Raw genomic sequence first — 12,858 nt, 5'->3', positions numbered from 1 at the left:
TACTGAGGCCAGGAGCAGGGCTGCAGTCGAATAAGGAGAGGCCAGTGGGAGCGTGTGTCAAAAGGTACTTTTTTGTGTGGGTGCGCGTGTGTGTATGTGTGTGTACATGAAAGCAAGCAAGCCTGACATGTCACAGCGCATTAGAAGGTGGCGCCGCTGACTAAGTGCGTCATGTCAATCCGTGATTGGACGAGCCGGCGGCGTTGTGCGCTAAGATGGCAGTGATCAGCGCAATTAAGGTGCCATATGTCAAGTAGCAAAGCTTCCACATACAACACCATTTAACCCTGCTCCACATTTAAAAAGCTGCAGCACACTCATTACAGCCACGACTATAAACATTAGAGGGGATCCGAAGAAACACGATGAGAAGGGATAATGCTTGGATTTTATACTTTCCATGGGAATTAATAGGAATGCGTGAAGGGAATTAATAGGAATATATCGTGGCCGTGGGAGTATATTTATAAAACTGTAGCTGGTGGATGTTTTTTCGGCCCTGGTCTTCTGGGGTGGCCTCTAACTGATTCGCAGCACCAACCGTGCCGCTAGTGATGACTCTGAAGCCCACCATGTCAATGTGACTGCAGCAACCTCTTCGTTTTGTCATTGCATTGGAAATTTTCTAATCAGCGACCACTGTAAAAGGGAAGTCAGGACTGCACCCCGGAAAAATTGATATTTACCTGCCTCCCAATACATATTAAATTGGTCTAGTTGAGTTAAGTCAGTGAATTTACACTTCAATGCAATATACCTATGAATAATATTTATGCACAAACAGTATATTTTCAACCTAACATCAAATAAGAACAGTGAGAATTTATGCATTTATGAATTATATGATGAACAAGCCCAAGGAAAGTATCTGAAGTAAATTATTATTACAGTGCCATAATGAGTACCTTTACCTAATTGGTTCTTTCTTTCTTCATAGTATAAGATCAAATATACAATGTATCATTATGGTTGCATTCTTCTTTTTTCCTTCTTCTTCTTCTTATTATTATTATCATTATTATTAATGTTGCTGCCGCCAAATTATTAAATACATAATATTGTAAGCACATTGGTGCCAAACCTGAAAACAGCAGGGATAGGCTCCAGTATCGGAATTTAGGGTCGACAAATGAATACGAAAGATGTGTACCATGATTTTGTGTGGCCATCAACTGCCCTCTAGTGGTCAAAGTTATAACTCCATCTCGTAAGTCAGTTCATTTGCACTACAAAACAATGCGCCATAAAATACTTTGTGCAGTATAATAGATCTTCACTTATTTGGTGCAAAACACACATACAGCTACTTACTGTTTTGATTGAAATCTTTTGTATTTATGTCCTAGAAGTGTTTTTGATGACAAATGTTCATTGGAAAGCATTTAACTATGACGCGTGCCGACTCAAGTCCCAAAATACCATAGATTTTTGTTATTAGAGAAAAAACCTGATTAATTAATGTATTGTTTTATTCTTCTACCTTGAATTAAACCTTAAAAAACAACCATACAGCTCATTAAAAGTAGTTTTTTTCCAAGTCATCACTTATTTCCTTATTTATCCAAAATGAATAGATTAAAAAAAAAAAAAAATTCAGTTTCCTGATCAAAAAATTTAGAAACTGAGCTTGTTAGTAAAGAACAGGCCACCCCGGGTCTTCTTTTTCTTCTCCTTTAATAATGTATATTTTCATGCTTTATAAATAATAATTTGATACAGTACAAATTTAAATATAGTTCATCAATCCATTCATTATCTAAGCCGCTTCTCCTCACTAAGGGTTGCGGGGGGTGCTGGAGCCTATCCCAGCTATCTTTGGGCAGTAGGTGGGGGACACCCTGAACAGGTTGCCAGCCAATCGCAAGGCACACAAAGACAAACAATGCTCTCACTCACACATAGGGACAATTTAGAGTGTTCAATCAACCTGCCATGCATGTTTTTGGAATGCAGGAGGAAACCAGAGTATCCAGAGAAAAACCCACTCAGGGGGAGAACATGCAAACTCCACACAGGAAGGCCAGAGCTGGAATCGAACCATTCACTACTGAACAGTGAGGACAACCAGTCCGCCACCTTCCCACCCATGATCATGTTATTTAAATGTATTAAATTTTATTTCAATGAAAAATACATGAATGTTTATGATGTTAAAGCGAGTATCAGACAAACACAGAGAAGCAGTAAAAGATTTATTTCACTTTTCTTCCTTTCAGTAAATACAGTACGTATGCACGTACATCTAAAAGGGTGTTTTCATCAGGTACTAACATTGGCATCGCAAAACCAGGTTTTACATTGAGTTTTTGAAACGTTTCACGCAATGGCGATGTGCGATCAATTCATTCGTAACCTGTGTGAAAGGGGCTATCAGATACCCAAAATGACTAAATCTTTCTTAGTTGATAATCGTCAACAGCCCCTTTTGGGGAGGGTTGCATTATTAAAGCAGTCCGTAAACACTGAGGGCTTTTCATTTGACTCCTCAGACCACTGAGCTCCAATGTAGACAAATGGAAAGAGGGCAGAAAGGGGTGTGCGGAATTTTCAGTCACACAGGCACTTAAGAGAATGCAAAAATAATATTAGTAAAACACCACAATTTTCCCTTAAAGGCACAATAAACAACTTCACTGGAGACACAAACATACATCGTACTTTTAGGACAAGAAAAATATGAATTCACCCCAGTCAGGGCAAATACACACACACACACATATAGTACAATACAACAAATAGTTTTTTTTTTCTTTTTTTTTTGACAATTAGTGTTCATCCAATGGCAACAACCAATCATTTATTCCTAATTTGGATTAATGACAATTACGAAAAAAAAAAAACCTTCATATTGATACATGGCTCCATTTGTGACTAAAAGGTGTCTGATTCTATTAATGTTATACCATTAAAGTGAGACAATAAAAAGCGCCTTTATGGAGACATTAAAACTAGACCACTCATACAGGAAAATAAGTAATGAGTAAAAAAATTGCGCAATTAGTTTTAAGGAAATACATTCAAATGCTTGCATTACACCGACTAAAACCCAACTTTAACTAGCAGCCATGGAGCCCTCGCTGCATTTAACCACAAATATGCAGTATAGTTATCTTATGTTAACAAATCCCTGTAAGAAATATATATTCACATAATTTTATAGTCCATGCAGATGATCCATGTATGATACTGTATTTTTTTTTTGCTTGCTAATCCTGCACTTTGATTGGCTAGTCTACCTTTGGGGGGAGTGGTAAGTAAAACAATTTTTTTCCCCCTTTTTTTTTTTAAAACTTCTGTTGCTGGGCAACAGAGTGGGATAGTGGTTAACTGAAAAGTGTGTTTGAATCTGGTGTTCAGAATGATCTCTCCTCTATATGTGCCCAACAATTAGCTGGCGAGCAAACCCGAGTTAACCCAAAATCAACCGTGATAGTTCATTCGGCGCCGTAAAGATAATCTCAATTAAAAATGGATGGATCAAAGTGCATTATTTTCATTAGTACATGTTAATAAAAAACAGACCGATGCTTTAACCTCCACTGTGAGCATCTGCAATGGCCCAGTTACTGCATCATTACAGTAAATCAGCACCTAAAATCACCAGCTGTAATTACACTTCATAAACATGCACACACACGCACACATGTGCACAAACTCAACGCACAAAAAAAACACACAGTGCTCCAAAAGCTCAGATACGCACATTTGAGCAGGATCAGTTAAAAAAAAACAAAAAAACGTCACATAATTGGCAAAGGCATGGACGATTAATGACAAAGTATGGTGTGCGTAGAGGGATGGATGTCATGATAAGAGGTATCCATGTAGCTTAGAGATTCAGGTTATCGTATGAATGGTTTTAAAAACTGTAGCTAAGAATTAACAGTCTCCCACTCCTTTGCATGTGGAAAGTCACGCTCAACAAGTAAGTACACAAGTGCGGTGATGAGACGGCATCGCTGGTTTCTAACACCGAGGGATGAGGCCCTTCTTGTAGGCGACCATGCCAGCCACTGTGGCAACAGAAAGAAATGTCGACACGCCCACAAACTTGACCAAGCCGCCTACTGAAGGCAAGTTCCTTTCCCAGAAAGTGGTGACGAAGGGGAACACTGGCACGTCCTGTTTGGATGGAGGTGAGGGATGACATACCAATAGTATCAATTTCAGTATGCATTTTGGGATGTGTAGTAACATTCCGGAAGACTCTCCTCACCTCCGACTCCGGTTCCGTCTGCCAGATCTGGCTGCGGTGGATTTTGCCCATCGTGCACAAAATCTAGATCACAGTAAATAGTGGTCATTGTGCATATGGGGCAATGAGTTATTTAAAAAAAATCAACATCTTATGCTTGTTTTTTTTTCACTTAAAAGCACTTTCTGATTTATTTCAGGAGCGCAAATGATTATGTATCAAAAATTCTGGTTAGCCGTCTGTCTACACCACTGTTCCTGCTTTGTTGTTGGTAGGGCAATTTGCATTTAAAAAAACATTAAGATAAGGTAATGTAGTGTAAGAACGTAGTAGAATGGAATTCAACGTTAACGTAATTAGACATAATTTAAGGCAGTGCTTTTCAATAATTTTCTGTTACGTCCCCTTACCAAGAAGAAAACAAGGTCAGAGGAACATAAGTGTAAACATAACGTCAGATATTTCCTTCCATTTTCCCCACAAATGTTGGTCAAATTCGGAATTGTGGCATTCTGCTACAGTAAATGTTGGCAAGCTACCAACCGCAAGACAATTTATCATTCAAATGTGCCACTACAGCCAGACAGTGGTATTTCCAATGCGACTAGACACTTTTGTTCCCTTCGACAATAAAATATTGATGTCACATTTGTATTGTTGTGATAAATCTGCAAACAAGTGTTCATTCAAAATGCAAACAGTGTTTGTGGAAGATTCACTCGAGACACTCTCTTCCAGCAGTGTCAGGAAAATAAGAAGGGAATGTTACAAATATTGTAACATCAAAAAGCGTATGAATTTTGTATAGATGACTAAAGAGGGAAAAGGATAATTTCAAAAGAGAATTGTGGCGCAAGGGAATCATATTTCAACAAAGCCCTCTTAAGTACTCCAAGTATGCGTTTGAAAGGGATCTTATACAAGATGTGTGAGGGACACATGAGACATGGATGCATTCACGAGAGACTTTCAGGTTCCAATATTCCAGCATCAAAGTGAATTAAGGTTGGGCGGAAGTCTTCCAATCAGGCAAAGAAAGCCAAGCTGATCCCTGGTGATAGTGAAGGAGTGGCAGCCAACCTTGTTACATGGAAGAGCCAAAGAGGATATCGCATGATGCTAATGACGTTAGCATGGCACGAGGTGCTCAGACAGAAGAAAGGAAATTGTGTCAAGCCATACATTATATTTTTAGTCCTGTTGAGATTCAGGAGGAATAGCTTGTGCATTGAGAAAGACATTGTTGAACAAAACAATATGGGTCCTAGTTAAGTCTGTCTAAGTCATAAAGTTACTTTAAAAAAATACCTTTTAAAATTAGGTATTAATATTGACATCTGATATCCCATATATAGAAATATGTTGAGGGCTGTACTAATTGATCAGGGGTGGGCAAACTTTTTGATTGGCAGGCCAGAATGGGTTCTAAAGTTTGACAGAGGGGCCAGACCAGGAGCAGATGGATGGAGTGTTTTGGTAACCTCACCTCATTGCAGAAATAAAAAATACATTTAATTTTAAATGAAAGTGAATAAAAGCATTACAACAATATATATGTCTTTGAAAAACCACATTATTTAGAAAATAAAACATTAACAAGGTTTATGCATTTAATTTTTTTCAAGTTCAGCGGGCCGGAGTAAAACATTTGGCCCCCGGGCCGTAGTTTGCCCACGCCTGTACTAGATAATGCATCACATCGTTGCGTAGTATGGGGCTATATGGCTTTTCTAGCATAGCAACGTATTGTATTGTATGAGGTGTTCATATGTTCACTTAGCACCAGGACACCATCTGCTGCAATTCGACGATCCACTTTGTGGTCGTGTCATTGGACTTCTGGGAATGTCTTGCAGAGTGTCTCGTCAGAAGGAGCTTAAACTCCCGGCTCCGACAGAACTTCAACCATGTACCGGGGGCGGGGGGCTTGTGACATCTTCCCAACATAATTTGATATATATTTGTGTGTCTGCTGACCTCTCTGGCTGCCCTCTCTCCAGCCTGGACAGCACCCTCCATGTAGCCACTCCACTCAGTGGCGGTCTCGGTGCCTGCAAAGTACAACCTGCCCACCGGCTCTCTCAGAACCCTGCAGGGAAGACATGAAGTGGCTTTAACAGCTGTTCACCATGGACACAGCTCGTTTATCAACTGTACTTACCTTCCAAACTGGGTGAGGATGCCTGGCGGGAAGTAGGCCGTGTAGCACCCTCCTGAGTACTCCTCTTCACACCAGTTCTTCTCCTCGTAGTGGATCGCCTGGTGCACACATTAATGGCCTGATTTACTCAGATCCCAAATAGCAGGTGCAACATTGCATGTTCACTCTCACTCTCAACAGACTGTTGGTGGGTATGTTTCAAGTGATTTACCAGATTGCAAGCTTTTACTGGGAAAATAGTGGGTGTTGAATTTAACATTTAAAGGTGGGTTGTTTTTCTTCGAATGTAATGATGTCATTGTGTCACCACTTGTAAACTCTCTGTGGCAATTCTGGGCGTTTGACATATGCAGTTGTAACCCATGTTTTGGCTCAGGCTTTTTTTTTTTTTATTCTATTCTTATTTTCTGTTAATGTGATTTTTTTTTTTTTTTGCGCTACTGCTATTTCCTATGTATCCAGAACGCACCGTCGTGCGAGACGATGTCCCCTCTCGCACGAGAGAGAGAACTTTCTAGCACTTTTTTCATGCGAAGGAGAAGGGGCTCTAAATAGACCAAACAGGGTCCTTGAACTTTTTTTTTTGTGTCAGCTGTGAGAGAATGGAGTTTGACTGTACTGGCCTCACAGAACCTTTCTGCTAACCAGTTAGTTAAACACCTCCACACAATCAGTCACTGACGCCGGGATGGGTTTAGACCTTCTCTTTATATGGCAGGTGTGGAACTGTAACAAATTCATCACAACAATAAATAAAATGGCGGCACATTCGGCAATGCAAATAGTTCACATCCTAATTTGCGATTTACAAACTCTACTAATTAGCATCAATCAATGGTTAAATATTTGGAAAACACTTACAGGGAATGCCGTTTTATGAACTTAAGCATCAGACACAACCTAACTGCTACTTGGCTTCGTGTATAACAGACTTTGTGTGAGCAGGAAGTGCTTGTTCTCGCGCTGACTTTTGAAACTCTCTTAAAGGGACAGTGCACCACCAAACTGGGACTTAAAGGGGAATGGCATGCAACAGTCTCTTAACTATAAACAATTGAAAAGATCATAACGGCCAAAACATTGACTCTTGTGGTGTTCTTTAGGCAAGGAAATTTGAGTTTTTTTTAATGATGGCTCTCTTCCTTGTGTTTGTGTTTAGGATTCCAAACTCACATGCAAAGCTTCCTCAGTGCCCAGCACTCTGGAGAAGCTCTCACAGATCCTTTTGAACCTAAATACGAGAGAAAAGTTTGGGCATGGAAGTGAAGTGAAGATTGTGCTGATCTTTTGTCCATATGACTTCAATACCTCTCTTCTTTGGTGAGCCCGCACAACCTTCTGCATTTGCGAGCCAGGATGAATCTGCCGGAAGGAACAGAATATATTATTTTAAAATGACCTTTAATATTCAATTGTACATGCAAGTGGAGGCACTCATGGGTTTATGACAGTCCCAAAGTGAGCTTTTAAGGTCATGAATGGAGCCAGTTAGAGCTAATGGAATGAACTGGTCTGGACAGCAGAGCGAGAATATGTTGTCACTTCATCTTGTGTTGTCTCTCGGGTGGATCAGAAATGGTTCTCAACTGATCTACATGGTAAAATAATATAATCATAAAATTTGTACTGCACAAGAGTTTAGAGAGCAAACTTAAAAAAAATGGAAATAATTCAAAAGAACCGATGCGCTAGAAAAAAAAAAAAAAAATAAAAAAAATAAAAAATATATATATATATATATATATATATATATTTATATATATATATATATTTATATTTATATATATATATATATATATATTTTTTTTTATATATATATATATATATTAGGGCTGTCAAAATTAAAGCGTTAACTCAGGTGATTAATCCAAAATATTTTAACTCAGTTAACTCAGTTTGATTTACTTAAAAAAAATGTGCATACTTAGCCAATATTGTGCCATATTAACTGTAGATCTTTAGCACGTCTCAGAACAAAACACCGCGTTGAAGTTACCACTGGGCCTTGCAAACTAACACTGCTGGAGTGTGCTTGTGAGCAGTTTTGAGAAATGTTTCGAAGAAAAATGCCTGTAAAGATGTCTCCATTTAGAGCAGGCGTGGTCAAACTACGGCCCGGGGGCCACATGTAGCCCGTTATATGTTTTAATCCGGCCTGCTGAACTCGAAAGAAATTTAATGAAAAAAACTTTGGTAATGTTTTATTTTCTAAATACTTTGGTTTTTCAAAGACATATATTGTTGTAATGCTTTTGTTCACTTTCATTTAAAATTAAATGTATTTTTTTTCCCTGATGAAGTGAGGTTACCAAAACACTCCATCCATCTGCTCCTGGTCTGGCCCCTATGTCAAATTTTAGAACCCATTGTGGCCCGCCAATCAAAAAGTTTGCCCACCCCTGATTTAGAGCATTTAAGAATCAGAAAACGCTATTAGATCAGTCTTTGAATTAAATATACTTCATATTTGGTGATTTTGCATCAATTCCAAGATATAATTCAAGTAAATATCTCTTACAAGCGTCACAAAAAATAGTAGTTGAAAAATGTGATTAATAGCAATTAATCATGGAATTTTTTGTGATTAATTAGTTAAAAAATTAATCACTTATATACAGCCATACGTACGTACGTATATATATATATATATATATATATATATATATTTTTTTTTTTTATTTTTTTTTTTTTTTTAAATCTGCTTCAAAAATACATTTCAGAACATATGAAGGCATCTCCGATTAAAACTTGCGGTTGATCAGTGTATTCACCCCATAAGGGCCGGCATGCTGCCATCAGGTTTCGTGTCATCCAGTGTCAAGCCAATGGGTGCTCCCTCGTCCTCGATCATCATGCTGCCACAGAAACCTGAAGGAGACAACACTCCCAAAATTGATGAAAAAAAACAAAAAAAAAACACATACAAAGCAAATGACAAGTTCTCCAGCCCTTGTTTTAGTCACCCATTTTCCTCCAGAAGTTCTCCTTGTAGTACACCATGCACTTGATGACTGATCCCATGGGCACACGACTGATTAGCTGGTTCCTCAGTGGGGGCAGCTCAGGGTTAAAGTGGATCTTTAGGTTGAGAACAGCAGGGGTGGCCAAAATCACGTACTTGGCCTATTTAAAAAAATAAATAAAAAAGCCAAATGATGACACCGTGGAACAACAGACTTCTTCTGATTTCTCTGTGGCAGAGCTGCACAAGTACATGGTGTAGATATCGACATTTTTATAATGTTTGGAAACTTTCAGGTGACGAAAGGGAGTGACTACCGCTGACCTGAACTGAAAACGATGACAGACGACCTTTGAATGGAATGTCACCCCTGTTAACATGCATGTTTTAGCTTGTAGTCTACTCTAAGTCTGTTTATCTAAGACCTAAGAACAGTGCAACTCAAGCACGTGACAAGGCTCTGTCTGCTGATGGTGCCTTCTGGACCTGCAGACTTAAACAGCCACTTTTGAAGGGACGTTTTGAGGGGACTGCGTTCTGTCTGTTGAATCACAGCGTCTGTTGGTTCTGTGTCTGTTAAATTGAACAGTACAATTAAATTGCATGCCCAGGCTAACAAGTAGCAATTTCCATTGTAAGGAATACAGCGTCGGGCGGCACGATGGCCGACTGGTTAGCACGATGGCCTCACAGTGAGAGACAGCATCGGGCGTGGGTTCGATCCCGGCCATCCTGTGTGGAGTTTGCATGTTCTCCCCGTGCCTGCGTGGGTTTCCTCCGGGTACTCCGGTTTCCTCCCACATTCCAAAAACATGCATGGCAGGCCGATTGAACACCCTAAAATTGCCGCTAGGTATGAGTGTGAGCGCGGATGGTTGTACGTCTCTGTGTGCCCTGCGATTGGCTGGCAACCAGTTCAGGGTGTCCCCCGCCTACTGCCCGAAGATAGCTGGGATAGGCTCCAGCACCCCCCGCGACCCTAGTGAGGAGAGGCGGTACAGAAGATGGATGGATGGATGGATGGAATACAGCGTCGGCTTTATCGTGACCGTCTACAGCACACTCTTGATTTCACCATCAAACGCGCAGTGATTAGCCAGTCCATCAATGAATATGTTAACTATGTTTGAAATCCCACCATGTCTATTTCTGAGGCATCTTACCTGTCAAATTGTAAATTACGCCAAGCCATCTGTCTAAGTTTGGAGCAATTTAATTCATGTAACATTTTTTCCACTGACACTTCACAAAATGAAACACTGTTCTCAGTTGCTCCGCTTTGATCGAATTTGTTTACATGTGGTTGCCTTCCAAAAAGGCTGAGTCTTTTGCCACCTGGAAATACACAAGACGTCATGGGGAAGCGGTCTGTTACCATGTAAGTTTGTTTATCCACCGTCTCCACCAGCACCATGTCGCCACTCTGGTCAATTCTGTAGACCGGAGATTGCAGCTTGACCCGATCGGCCAGTTCTCTGGCCATGCACTCGCTGATCTGACCTGACCCGCCCAGAAACTTCCTCTCCTGCAGGCGATGGAGAGAGCAATTTTTTTAGTGGCATTCTTCTGTGACTAAAGTTGGAATGTTCTGAGAATAAAAATTGTCTTGTGTATATACACACATAATATATACACTATACATACTCAAATTTGACCAGAAATAAAATAATATGAGATGGAATAGATGGGATGTTTGCATATATAAGGCCCATTGCTCATTATTCATAAAGCAAGCGTCATACCTGTCCTCCATTGGTGGTGGAGAAGATCCTCATGGTTCCTCCCGCCTGTTTGATGTACCAGAGGAACCAGAGGGCCGACACCTCGTGGGGTTCGGAGGTCACGTTCACGTTGACAAACAACGTGGCGAAGCGACGGGCGGCACTTCAAACACAAGGCAAGGGCCAGTTCACATTTAAACTGTGCTCATTTGACTTTTTGTCTTTTTGTGTGTTTTTTTTTTTTTAAACACTCATTCCGAAGGAAGGAGTTGGCGTGACGAGACGACCACTATACTCAGATAGACGTAAAGTGAAGGGACTCACATTCCACCATCACCATATGATGCATCATTTTTTTTAATCAACTTTTTTATTGGGTATTTATTTTCCAAACAGAAAATATAAAATACAAGAAGAATACAACTCCCCCAAATGCCGGACAACTTATTTCTATTGAACAATATACAGATAGGGAGTGTCCTGTTTTTTTAAAATCACCATATTCAATCGTTGTCATGAATAAAGTCAGATCTCAGGGGGGTAACAAAATCAACCACCGTTATTTTTTTCCATAGTTATTTTGTTCAATGTCTTAACAGGGTTAACATGTTAATATGAACAGACATGAACTTTTCCACTTGTAAATAGTTGAATATGTTAAAAGCGCATGATTGTTCTGATGCTTTCCTTTATCACTTGACAGTAAAAAATGTTACAATTAGATGTGTGATTGTTGTACACTTTGATGAACAGTAGTTAGTCTTTAAATATTTGTAAGTCACGTGGGGAAAGATATGTGACTGTTTTGTTGTTCGACTATGTGCGAGGTGTTTACCTTATTATCATATTTTAATGAAATCTGTAGATGGAGCGATGCTATTTTTAACCTTGCCTAAACATTGAATAAAGTGTAAATCAAGTCTGCCTACAGTCTATTGAGCTATATTTAGACTTGAAAGACCTAGTGTGATGTAATTTAAGAAAATGCAATCATTTTTATGTCGCATATTCCAAAAAAGGCATCATTTTCAGGAAGTGAGATCCTGCCAAGCGACAAACCCAGAAGTGTGTCGTCATTTCAAGACAACTATGGCAGAGCTCCACTCGTAAAGTGTGAAATGAGAGTAAGAAATTAACTCAGAAAGCAAAGTTTCAAATTTATCAAAAGGTGATCCAGGTGTCTGAAGAGTTGGAGAAAGAGGAAGTTGTGGGCATGTTGTATGTTGGACCATACAGGTATGAGCCAGATGCTCGGGATGCCAAAAATGTTGCGCTCGAAGGACCGCACGTGTATTGGAGACGAGACCCAACCAGATTGCAAGAAATAACGTAAGAGGCTGCGGTTATTAACCTCACAATGTTTGAAATTCGATGCTGAGCCCTGCAGCAAACTATGTACGATCTACATCAAATTGGGTTGGTGTCCTACAATGACAAACTAGCTTTATTTTTTTTGGTCATATTTTGACCGCACTTGTAAGCATAAATATTTAATAAATCATAAAATGCAAGTGAATTCACACCAAGACTGACTTGTAATTGGCAGTTTTCCAAAAGGACGTGGCATGTTCATTTTAAGACACCAGTTTTCTAAATTGATTGTAATCCCTTTTTACAAACCCTTTATCGTAAGCACAACGGTTGAGAAAACAGATCTTCAAAATGTTCGTAATGAAGAACACTTGCGAGACCGAAACTGGCCCTGGTCTTATCTTTTGGCCTGAATGTGAAAAATACATCGGCACACAGCACTGAGGCATTTCACCGAAAAATGCGACATAGAGCAATAAACGGGACAATCAATTATGCAGTACATTGG

At 39.6% G+C, this 12,858-nt stretch overlaps 1 protein-coding gene across 1 annotated transcript in view; it reads right to left on the bottom strand.

The window, feature by feature from the left end:
• Nucleotides 1-2,179: 2,179 nt before the first annotated feature.
• maoa (monoamine oxidase a) overlaps nucleotides 2,180-12,858 on the bottom strand; it is a 30,970-nt gene continuing 20,291 nt past the window's right edge. The window contains exons 6-15 of the mRNA XM_088315268.1: nucleotides 11,061-11,202; nucleotides 10,694-10,843; nucleotides 9,320-9,479; nucleotides 9,128-9,224; nucleotides 7,665-7,718; nucleotides 7,530-7,587; nucleotides 6,357-6,454; nucleotides 6,173-6,284; nucleotides 4,217-4,279; nucleotides 2,180-4,122 (exon numbers count right to left, since the gene is read on the bottom strand). Coding sequence (XP_088171394.1) covers nucleotides 3,967-4,122; nucleotides 4,217-4,279; nucleotides 6,173-6,284; nucleotides 6,357-6,454; nucleotides 7,530-7,587; nucleotides 7,665-7,718; nucleotides 9,128-9,224; nucleotides 9,320-9,479; nucleotides 10,694-10,843; nucleotides 11,061-11,202 — 1,090 coding nt within the window. The 3' untranslated portion in view covers nucleotides 2,180-3,966. The remainder of the gene's footprint in view (nucleotides 4,123-4,216; nucleotides 4,280-6,172; nucleotides 6,285-6,356; nucleotides 6,455-7,529; nucleotides 7,588-7,664; nucleotides 7,719-9,127; nucleotides 9,225-9,319; nucleotides 9,480-10,693; nucleotides 10,844-11,060; nucleotides 11,203-12,858) is intronic.

Source organism: Idiotropiscis lumnitzeri, chromosome 14 (assembly GCF_059441095.1).
Source record: "Idiotropiscis lumnitzeri isolate Australia: NSW breed Sydney's pygmy pipehorse chromosome 14, RoL_Ilum_1.0, whole genome shotgun sequence".
In the NCBI taxonomy this organism is placed as follows: Eukaryota; Metazoa; Chordata; class Actinopteri; order Syngnathiformes; family Syngnathidae; genus Idiotropiscis; species Idiotropiscis lumnitzeri.
Note: the sequence above shows the minus strand (reverse complement) of the source record. Positions and strands in the feature narration are given on the sequence as shown.